Source organism: Macrobrachium rosenbergii, chromosome 20 (assembly GCF_040412425.1).
Source record: "Macrobrachium rosenbergii isolate ZJJX-2024 chromosome 20, ASM4041242v1, whole genome shotgun sequence".
Taxonomy (NCBI): domain Eukaryota; kingdom Metazoa; phylum Arthropoda; class Malacostraca; order Decapoda; family Palaemonidae; genus Macrobrachium; species Macrobrachium rosenbergii.
This window is the reverse complement of record NC_089760.1, coordinates 39,018,402-39,030,739: the sequence shown is the minus strand read 5'-3', so window position 1 is coordinate 39,030,739 and position 12,338 is coordinate 39,018,402. Positions and strand designations below refer to the sequence as shown.

General features: G+C 37.5%; 1 protein-coding gene across 1 annotated transcript in view; it reads right to left on the bottom strand.

The window, feature by feature from the left end:
* The window catches only part of kon (chondroitin sulfate proteoglycan 4-like protein), a 194,472-nt gene extending 182,343 nt beyond the window's left edge, over positions 1-12,129 (bottom strand). The window contains exon 1 of the mRNA XM_067121778.1: positions 12,002-12,129. Coding sequence (XP_066977879.1) covers positions 12,002-12,129 — 128 coding nt within the window. The remainder of the gene's footprint in view (positions 1-12,001) is intronic.
* Positions 12,130-12,338: the final 209 nt, after the last annotated feature.

Sequence of the window (12,338 nt, the reverse complement as noted above, 5' to 3'; positions counted from 1 at the left end):
GAGAGAGAGATTGCTTCAAACATTCAATTTCTCATCTTTTATCAAAAGGACCTGGCATAAACCTGAAAAAAAATAATACCTCTATTCGTCAGACAATTATAAACTTTCTTCTTACAAATGTTTCTATTGCACTCACTTCTGTCATAATAATAAAAAATCTATAAATTTTTGAGAGAGAGAGAGAGAGAGAGAGAGAGAGAGAGAGAGAGAGAGAGAGAGATTGTTTCAAACATTCAATCTCTCATCTTTTATCAAAAAGGACCTAGTATAAACTTGAGAAAGATAATATCTTTTTTCGTCGGACAAGTATGAACTTTCTGATGAAATTATCTACTCAAACAGGAGGAGCAACAAAGCTTTCAGAGCCCAAAAACGAAATCACCCTGAAACCCGTCCTTCAAAACCGTAAACCGAGCCGTCAGCATTTACTCTAGAACTCTGGGGAACAAACCTTTGCTCTAGAACTCTGGAAGTACACTAAGAGGAGCTTAGGGCTAAGGTCTGTCTAAAGTACTGACGCTCAACAAACAAAACCGGCGGAGGAGGACCAAGAAACTCTATTTCTGACCTGACATTTCCAACTAAACGACCAAAGTAAAGGAGAGCAATATTCAGCCTGAGGATGGGGAGAGAGAGAGAGAGAGAGAGAGAGAGAGAGAGAGAGAGAGGGGGGGGAATGGGTAGGAAAAGTATAGGAGTGCAATATTCAGCCTGGGATCGGATGAGGAAGGAGAGAGAGAGAGAGAGAGAGAGAGAGAGAGAGAGAGAGAGAGAGAGAGAGGGAATGGGCAGGAAAAGTACAGGAGAGCAATATTCAGCCAGGGGATGAGAAGAGAGAGAGAGAGTGAGGGGAAATGAGGAAAAGTCAAATGGGGGTGGGAAAAGTCAGCAGAGGGGGAGGGAGAGGAGAGAGAGAGAGAGAGAGAGAGAGAGGGGAGGAATGGGAAGGAAAAGTACAGGAGAGCAATATTCATCCTGGGGATGGGAAGAGGAGAGAGAGAGAGAGTGGGGTGGGGGAAAATGGGTAGGAAAAGTCAGCATGGGGTGGGGGAGAGAGAGAGAGAGAGAGAGAGAGAGAGAGAGAGAGAGAGAGAGAGAGAGAGAGAGAGAGATGGGGGAGGGAATGGGTAGGAAAAGTACAAGGAGACCTTCATGGCCTCTTCTAGTGTAGACTTGGGCGGGTAATCTCGCTTTGCCGAGATGCAGCCGTTTTATTCTAACTCCTAGAACTCCCGGGGAATGGGAGAGGCGGGGGAGGAGGGAAAAGGGAGAAGGGAGGGGGGGTGCCTTGAACATTCCCTAACCTGAAATTTACGCTCGACTAAGCATTTTATGTGAACACTTACAGCCCGGCCAGAGAGAGAGAGAGAGAGAGAGAGAGAGAGAGAGAGAGAGAGAGAGAGAGAGAGAGAGAGAGAGCACAGTTATGACTGATGTTTCCTGACCAAATCATACATGCAAAAATTGTTAATAATGAGATAATGCAAATACTGACATTCAGAGCAGTATATAACCACTATATAAAGAGAGAGAGAGAGAGAGAGAGAGAGAGAGAGAGAGAGAGAGAGAGAGAGCACTATCATACTTAATATTTCTTGATCAAATCATAGGCTACATGCAAAACTGTCAATAATGAGAAAATGCAAATACTGACGTTCGGGGCAGTATACAACAAGTATCTAAAAAAGAAATCTACGATGTAACAATCCTTCTTAATACACGCTTAAATAAGCTTTGTTTTGCTTAGTTTTAAATTGCATAAAAAAAACATTAAAAACACACAAAATCAGTTACGGTCCCCCTTGCATGCACGAAACTTTTATGCCCCTTTCAGGGGGGTAACTGGTCTTCTAAACACACAGCTCCACCATTAAGCTTCCTCCTAACCTTGCAAACAAAGCAAAACCTAATGACGACAAAATACGGCCTGGCACATCCACAGCATTTGAATGTACATACGATGCACATTAGACTACGACAATAAGGGGATTCCTCTCGAATGATATGCATTTATTAAACGCTTGAACAATGTGGCACCTAAAAGAACAATGTTTTTCATTTACAATGGAACAGCCCCGGAGCAATTATCCTTACTCCCTCTGCATCAATCTGCAAAAGGCAACGCTGAACTGATTAAACAGCTATATTTAGGGCACAACACGTTACAATATTGTTTTGGAAACAATAGAAGTCGTATTTAATTGATGAGCATCGCCAGCAGCTTAGATTTAACATGCAAAGGTCAGACTTTCACATTTTGTCACAAAGCTCACTTTTTTTCGAATCCTCATGTTGCCTGTCATTACGAAATCTAGCTTTCAGTAATTTTTTTTACCCATTTTTCTATGACGTGAAATATAGCAATCGACTACCGGTAGTGCAGATATGTAAATACAAAGAGATTTTGTCAGTCAGTTAAATATACTGTACTACACGAAACAAAAACTCCTTGCAAAGAAAGAAACAAAAACAAATGCATTATCGACAAGAACAATAGCCTTCACAAATATCAACAAAAAGATCTCCATTCACTATACCAGATTAACTCCATTCAAACTATGAAAACCCGATGAATCTCCACTTCTTAGGACGTGAGAATTTTTTTTTTTAAATCTTAAAGTCTGAGAGGATACACTAGCTCCATAGAACCTCTCTTGCTCACAATGACCAACCCCCTAAAATCCTTTATTCCTGGAAGCGAAGGACCATGTGCCAAGATCAAAAGAAATGCACGAAAGAAAATCCGGAGAAAGATACCCACCAGCCCCCATTTCTGACCTTAACTTTTTATTTTGCAGACTTGGTAAAACAAAAGCATTGCGAGTTTCTTGACTTCCAGCATTCGCCAAATGTCACTACGGTAATGAAGCAATGACTTTGTTGACTGTAAAAGCACTGAATAATTTTTTTCAATTCCTGGGAAAATAGCAAGGCGTTAAAATAGTAAGGAAAAAATACTTGAAAATGACAAATTACAGACGTTTATGAGGGAGTCAAAGATAAAATGTTACATTTATTTTAGATGCTTCATTTTTCATATTTCTTGTCGGTGTTATTCACGTCTATATTGAAGGCGAATGTTGGGATTCACCTTTCAGAGACAACTATAAATTGTAAAAAATGCGCCGAAGTTTCTTCGGCGCAATTGAGTTTTCTGTACAGCCGCAACAGCGTATAATCAGAGCCACCGAAAATAGATCCATCTTTCGGTGGTCTCGGTAAAATGCTATACGAGCCGCGCCCCATGAAACTTTAACCACGGCCCGGTGGTGGCCTATCCTATATCGTTGCCAGATGCACGATTATGGCTAACTTTAAGCTTAAATAAAATAAAAACTACTGAGGCTGGAGGACTGCAACTTGGTATGTTTGATGATTGGAGGGTGGATAATCAACATAACAATTTGCAGCACACTAGCCTCAGTAGTTTTTAAGATCTGAGGGCTGACAGAAAAAAGTGCGGACGGACAGAGAAAGCCGGCACAACAGTTTTCTTTTACAAAAAAAAATAAAAACCTGGGAATTATTACAAGCATTCTTTTTGTATATCACACATATACAATATATATATATATATATATATATATATATATATATATATATATATATATATATATATATATATATATATATATATATATATATTGTGTGTGCTATACCAGAAAAAGACCGCTTGTAATAATTCAAAGGTTTTGTCTTTGTCTCGTTACCTATGACCTTTTATCCAGACGCCTTCAATAATAAAACAGTGACGTCTCAGGCAATTGTACCCTCCTTGATGTTGATAAGATGCTCCTTGAGGACATTTACTTAAATCTTTGACATTCAAATAGAAGGAGCCAGAAGAATTTCTTTCTTTTGAAGAGAGTTAGATTTCTTGATTTCGTTTTCCACTCGCACGAGAGAGAGAGAGAGAGAGAGAGAGAGAGAGAGAGAGAGAGAGAGAGAGAGAGAGAGAGAGAGAGAGAGAGAGAGTGTTTTTTTGCAGGGTGAGTAAATTTAATTTCCTGAAGGCCTCTTATGCGTAATACAGGTAAAAAGTACTTTCTTCCGTGAGATGAAAATACGATGACACTTTGAGTATCCACAAAATTACTTTTTTGATATATGATTTTTTATTTATTTATTTATTTATTTATTTATTTATTTTCTGCCTCCGAAGCGTTTCAAGTGTAAGGTTCATTTTACAGACATTACAGCCTGTTTAAATATTAAAGATCTGTCTAGATTCAGCCACCCTTGTGCTGGCACGGGCTCTTGCTATTAAAGATCTCTTGATAGTTTGAGATATGAAGAGCAACACAAGCAACGTGCCCATCAACAAGCAGTCTGCCCTTATGTTTGTTTTTCTTAGACTGATCTCAAGTCCCAACTCTATAGATATTATGACACATTCTATGAAACAAAATGGGTAAATCGTGTGTTTTTATGACTAAAACATCATCATCTGCGTATCCTAAGTATGCCAAGTTCCATCCTAACTCCAGTTTAAACCTTTCCCTACAACTCTAAACACCTACTTCAGGATAAAATCAGCGGTAAGTGCAAATGGCAATGGTGACTTAACATACCCTTGTAGCACCCAACCACTTACTGCAAATTTACCTGAAAAGACTCCACCAACATTCAGTTTCCATCTTCTCTGTTCAGGGATAATTACAATTATTTTTACATTATCGACGAGAATACTATATTATACAAGACGTTATATAATATTAAACTGAACGCTCAAACGCCTTCTCTTTATCAACCAAAGCAACCAGTTTCTTTCTTCAGCCTAATGAGTGAATTGAACTGAACATCGAGTTTAGGCCAAAGGCCAAGCACTGGGACCTACGACGTCGTTCAGCGCTGGAGAGGAAATTGAGAGTCGCTAAGTTTGAAAGGTGTAACGGGAGGGAAACCTCGCAGTTGCACTATGAAATAATTGTTATAAGAGCGTGGATAGCAAGACGGAAGAAAGATAATATGAAAGGAGGTACAATCAAAGGAATGAAAGGGGTTGCAACTAGGGGCCGAAGGCACGCTGCTAAGAAAGTTTGCACTGACGGCACTAACCCCCTATGGGGTTCAGCCTAATGAGAATAAGAATACGGAATATTTTCATCCAAACCGATGTAAGCCTTCATTCAGTTAGGTCAACTACGGTACCTTTGCTACAACCCCAAATCCCCAATCATCAAAGGTTAGTTCATCTCTCAATATTCTACAAAACATTCTAGTTGGTCTGAGAAGTATCTTTTCATTTTCGGCTAAATTCTTTTCGGAGTGATTCCACCATAGCCCGGCGCTTTCCATCTCCCAAGTTTCTTTATTAATGATTAATTTTCAAATTAAATTGGTGAATTTAGTCATAAGTACATTCAGGTCTTAAGTCACCTTCTGGTACAGCAATCAAATTATCGCCCTCACATCTCTTATTCATGACCTCAACATTAATGTTTACTTTTTAATATTCTCCAAATTTACTTACAGCTTCTGGCTCTCTATGATGAGATCCATTACTAAATAGTACTTCTAGTTTCTTATATATTAAATTAAGGTCTCCACGGTAGGCATCTTTGAAAAGCGTATGATAACAGTCATATCTAACTTATTGTGTTACCTAATATCTAACTTATTGTGTTACCCACTTGTCACATACAGCAGATTTTATTGTCGGTAACTGGTTGTTCCATTGTGACCTGCCTCTGTGCACTTGTGGACTATCACTGGAATGTAAGAATATTCAAGAAGGAATGCATCTCAGCGCTCTGAGTCTGAAAGATTCTGGCAGGATGAAACAAAAGTTTATACTGAAATATCGGGGAAGTGTATAAATCTAAGTAAAAATCAAATGCAAAATTCAAAAGGATATCAAGACAGTGCAAGAAAATGGAAGACTACATCTATATCAACCCATTATATCTGAACGACTGCCAAGTAATCTTTAATTCAAGTAAGAACAAACATACCAATTTAACAACAAATTTGTATTTTTCCTGAACATTTGCTTTTCAACCTCAAAACTAGAATATTTCTATTACCTAAACATACAAGGAACTATGAGGGTCTTCACTGTTTTTATAATTTTTCTTCTATTCTTGTGCATATTTCGTGTGGATTACTAGTTCTTAAAACCTGTACGAAAAGGCGAGGATATAAAGCTGGTGATTCCGAGTTGCTTTTATAGAGATTTTCCCTCCGCAGTGAAAGGCAGAATCATTCAAATCCGAAGCTTCCATCTTATCCGAGATGCTGCCTGAATATTGTATTCTTACATTATCAGAGAGAGAGAGAGAGAGAGAGAGAGAGAGAGAGAGAGAGAGAGAGAGAGAGAGAGAGAGAGAGAGAGAGAGAGAGAGAGAGAGATCTTTGAAATTCTTAGTTATATAGTCTCTTAAAAATCAGCATATAGAGAGAGAGAGAGAGAGAGAGAGAGATTTCAAATTTAGAATATATATATATATATATATATATATATATATATATATATATATATATATATATATATATATATTTCTCTTAAAATCAACAGATTTTGAAAGCCTGCAGAGAGAGAGAGAGAGAGAGAGAGAGAGAGAGAGAGAGAGAGAGAGAGAGAGAGAGAGAGAGAGAGAGAGAGAGAATATTTCCGTTATATACAGTGTGCATTAGAAACTAATGAAAAATGGAAATAGATATTCCTTCAGGATATACCACTGAAAAGGAATTAGTTTGAAATACTACTCTAATCTCGTTGGTTCAACTGAAGTGGAACTGTTTACGAGGAAAGTTGGAATTGATTGCTACAAATAAATAAAGCGCTCTATTTACAACATTACACAAATTCTTAATGAACGTACAAAACAAATTAATTTACTGCGTGGGTCTACTTTCAATTAAAATTTGCGTTAGAGAAGTGTTACATAAAAATGGATTTCTGCTCGACGCAAAAATTAACACTGAGAGAGAGAGAGAGAGAGAGAGAGAGAGAGAGAGAGAGAGAGAGAGAGAGAGAGAGAGAGAGAGAGAGAGAGATTCTTAATCGTCTCACAAGGACCCAATTTCCAAATTAATTTATTTCACGTTAATAATTTCCATTAAAATTTGAGTTAGACAGGTGTTACGAATAATGGATTTTCTGCTCGACGCAAAAATTAACATGAAATGTGTGTGTGTGTGTGAGAGAGAGAGAGAGAGAGAGAGAGAGAGAGAGAGAGAGAGAGAGAGAGAGAGAGAGAGAGAGAGAGAGAGAGAGCGTCTTTTTCGTCACTCAAGGACCCAATTTCCAAATTAATTTATTCCAGTGTATAATTTCAATAAAAATTTGGGTTATTGAGGTGTTACGAAAATCGATTTCAGCTCGACGCAAAAATTACCATAAAATGTGTGTGAGAGAGAGAGAGAGAGAGAGAGAGAGAGAGAGTCTTAATCGTTCCTCAAGGACCCAATTTCCAAGAAATGCAACGCCAAACAGGGGTGACAGACGCTGCCTGAAATATCCTTTCGTTTGCCACCAGAATGTAATCCTGAAACCCCTCTCCCGGCTCATTTACATTCCATCTCGCCTCTCCTCCTACTGTTTCCCTACGTCTCCTATTACAAGTTATATAATGGAATTAATTCCTAAGAGTAATTTCTAAACAATGACTCCCTTCACTTCTTGCCAGTTCTGATCTTTTCCTCCAGAAAACCTTATCAGTCGAACCTTTTCAAGACTTGGAAGTTCTTTCAATATGCATTGATCGTAGGGCCTCTGTCTATGAATAGTTTTCGTTTTTTTTTTCTAGTTATATCTATGCTATTTTTATCCTAACCCTCGGCTTGCACTCTTGAGAGAGAGAGAGAGAGAGAGAGAGAGAGAGAGAGAGAGAGAGAGAGAGAGAGAGAGAGAGAGAGAGAGAGAGAGAGAGGGTTGCTTTCTGTTATTTTTACATTTACTTTGAAGGGTCTTGTATATACTGTACAAACATATCGGAAATAAAACTAACAATTTCTGTGGAAATGAAAATTTGTTAAATGTAAGAATTTAACCGACCGGAACTGTTCATAAGAACGATGCTTAGACGTTTATTCTTAAAATTTACAGTGGACAAAGATACACCTATGGCAGACGAAAAAAAAAAAAGAAATTCATTCATCAACGGAAAGACAAACAGGAATTAACTCTTGCTGCCATCATTCCAGTTCCTTACAAATGGACTAAGAACATTACTTAGATGAAATTAATTACAAAAAAAAAAAAAAACTGAACAATTCGGAGTCAGGTAATTATTTCTGCTCTGAAAATCATAACAAAATATTCATATAAAATGAGAGCAAGATTTAGCGCTGGGTTTGGGATAGAATGAATGGAATTCCGACCTAGCAACAGTGTGTTTCAGGGAAAAGAGTAATTAACAAAACAGTTTTTTATATATATAACTACTGGCTGTTTATTGTTAATGATGAAAAATCTAATGATCAGAAATAAATTTCACTCCCAGTCGCTAAATTATTTCATAAATTTCATTCTAAATCACCGAATTGTTTCATAAATTTCCCTAGCAATCACTGAATTCTTTCATGAATTTCATTCGCAATTACTGAATTATTTCATGAATTTCATTTTAATCAATGAAATATTTTTTAAATTTCATTCTCAATCACGGAATTGTTTCATGAAGTTCATTCGCAATCATTCAATCATTTCATAAATTTCCTTCGCAATCACCGAATTATTTCATGAATTTCATTCGCAATCACTGAATCATTTCATAAATTTCATTCGCAACTGAATTATTCTCAGACATCTCACATTAAAAAAAAAAAAAAGACCCACCGTTTGCTGAAACCAAGAAAGGGCGAAGATGCGATTTCCTTGAAAACTGTCTAGTGAAGTTCAACCTACAAAACCCTTCACTACTTCTACAGCTACAGCTACAGCTACTGCTGCCGCCGACGCCTCTTTTTTTACCTCTTCTTCCCCTCACTTCTCGACTCCTGACTCATATTTCCGTCTTTTTTCCTCCCCGTCTGTTTCCTCGGTTTCGCAAAGGAAAACTTTTCTGAACAATCACGTACGTTCTTGCACATATGCCATGCAGCTGTGGTTTGTTGTGTGTGTCTGTGAGAGAGAGAGAGAGAGAGAGAGAGAGAGAGAGAGAGAGAGAGAGAGAGAGAGAGAGAGAGAGACCCACGAGGAATATATTGTAAATGAATACCTGTTTTGGGAGCTCATTATGAATTCTTTCCCCTTTCTAGGAAATAGGTAACAGATAAAAGCAAAAAATCCCCATAATCATGAAATAAAAAATAAATCATTACGAAACACAAACTTCATAAATGAAGCAACAGTTAATTGCACAGAGAACTGTATTAGTACCATAAATAACCTTTCACAGTCTCAGTAAAACTTCAGGATTCGCCTTCATTAGGGAGCTACGAGGCAAATCTCCGACCTATTTTCCTTCCACCTCCTTATAAAGGGGAAAGGTTGATAAAGAGTACCAAGAGGAACCTGCTCTGCCGAGTGGAAGAATACACTCAACTGAACCATTCTGCCTTTGATTGGAGACTGTAGTTGTATAAAGGAGACTGTAGTTGTATAAATTCAATGAAATTAGCACGTGCAGGCTGTTACTGTACATTCCTAATGAAATTAGCTCGTGCAGGTTGTTATTGTATATTCCTACAGAAATTAGCTCGTACAGGCTGTTACTGTATATTCCTAATGAAATTAGCTCGTGCAGGTTGTTATTGTATATTCCAACAGAAATTAACTGTGCAGGCTGTTACTGTATAGGCTGTTACTGCAGGCTGTTATATTTTCCTAATGAAATTAGCGTGCAGGTTGTTATTGTATTCCTAATGCAGGCTGTTATTGTTATTGTATATTCCTAATGAAATTAGCTCGTGCAGGCTGTTACTGTATATTCCTAATGAAATTAGCTCGTGCAGGCTGTTATTGTACAGTATATTCCTAATGATATTAGCTAGTGCAGATGTACGAAAAATGGATACATGTACAAGCATGGCGCATGTATTTTTCCTCAAAATCAGGTCTTCAGATCCGTTGATGAACTATTCAAGCAAAGGCATTCCTTGAAACTTCGGCAATTCTCGCCTTCTTCCGTGTCTTCAGAGCCGTGACAATCAGTACCGTTCAAGAGACGATAAACAATGAATATGTTGTACAAAGTATTCTTGTCATTTCTAGCCATATTTATGAGAATACTTTTTTAAATACAACATAACAACAAGTAACTAGTGCGCCGAAGTTTCTTCGACGCAAGCGAGCGAGTTTTCTGTACAGCCGCTACAGCGTAGAATCAAGGCCACCGAAAATAAATCTATCTTTAGGTGGTCTCGGTATAATGCTGCGAGCCGCGGCCCATGAAACTTTAACAACGATATAGGCTAGGTCCGGTGGTGGCCTAGCCTATATCGTTACCAGAAGCACGATCGTGGCTAACTTTAACCTTAAATAAAATAAAAACTACCGAGGCTAGAGGACTGCAATTTGGTACATTTGATGATTGGAGCGTGGATGATCAACGTACCAATTTGCAGCCCTCTAGCCTCAGTAGTTTTTAACATCTGAGGGCGGACAGAAAAAAACAAAATACCAAACAGCTTAAATGGAAACAACATAAAGGCTAGAAAATCACAAAATACCAAACAAACAGATGAAAACTTTTAGCATAAGGAAAGAGAAAAAACCATCACAAATACATTTTTTGGCTACAACTTTCACAAAAAAAACCAATGAAAGCATCAAACCACTGAAAAAAAAAAAAGTTGAATCTCCATTCCTGAGCGCGCGAGATAAAAAAAAATTTTTTTCTTGAACTTCGAGCAGTTACACGGAATCCATAAAAACGCCCTTTCTCGTGCAGAAAAGACCAAGACCACCCCTCACAACCCCCACCCAGCCCCTTTCCTCCTCCCACCCCACAAAAAAAATCCTTCGTTCCCGAAAACCCAGACGGTGTGCCAAGATTAGAAGATGTACTAACGAAGCCTTCCGAGAAGATGGTTATCAACCAGTATATCTGACCTTCCTTTTCGCTCGCCCACTTTTGTCTCGTAAGAAAGGCAACTTTGGCTTTCTTGATCTTCAGCTACATTGGCAAATATAATATAAAATTTTGAACGATAAATTACCTTTAAAAAAATAAGTAAATGTGAGTGTATATGTCTGTATTTACAACAAAAAATAATATGGGCAGTCTGTCCAAATTATAATAATTATTGATACGCATTTTACCTTGGCTAATATAATATAAAATTTTAAACGATATTATTTTCATAAAAATAAGTACATGTGAGTGTATATGTCTGTATGTACAAAAAATAAGATGGGCAGTTTGTCCAAATTATAATATTTATTGATAAACATTTTATCTCGGCAAATGTAATATAAAATTTTAAACGATAAATTACCTTTACAAAAATAAAGTAAATGTGAGAGCATATATCTGTATTTACAACAAAATAAGAAGAGCATTCCACATTAAAATATTTAATGTTGGCCATTTTATCTCGGCAAATAAAAATTTTAAACGATAAATTACTTTTATAAAAATAAGTAAATGTGAGTGTATGTATCTGTAATTACAAAAAAAAAATATTTAGTGATATGCATTTTATCCTGTCAAATAAAATATAACATTTTAAACGATAAATTACCTTGATAAAAATAAAGTAAACCTGAGTATACATCTATATTTGCACAAAAATAAGGTGGATAGTCTGCCCAAATTAAAATGCTTAATGATTCACTGTTGAGTGGGCTGTTATGAGGTTCTTTAACATACACGGGGCTTTGACAGACGGCAGATGCAACAAACAAAGGAGGGGAAAACAACAAAACAATAAATGAGCTTAATATTAATTTATTTATAATATTTACAAGTGAGTCAGGTCTGCAAAAAGATAAAAACCATAAATACAAAAAAGCCAAAAGGCAGCACTAAACAAAATCCAGTTAAAATAAACAAAAAAAGTAGCTAAAAAAAGGCAAAAAATAAACAACAGCAGGCAGAAAAAACAAACATACGTCCTCCATCGGGGCAGCAAGACAGCCTCAGCTGTGCAACTGGGACAAAACCCACCAACCATCAAAAACCCTGATGGAGACCACCTCACGCTGTTCAAAGATGAGCAGCTCGTGGTCACACGAACCATGGTCACACTCCACCTCTACGACGTGCTCCACTTCGTAGGCGTGCTCCAATTTGTTGCTCAAAATCGACCAACGTCGACCCAAAACTGCCTGCTGCTGCTGTTTGCCCTACCAGACCCGACTGACGACAGAAAAACCGGCAGCTCACCACGAAAGCATCAAAACAAAAAAACTTGAAGGTAAGGAGGCAGCAATCCACAAAAGGGAACGA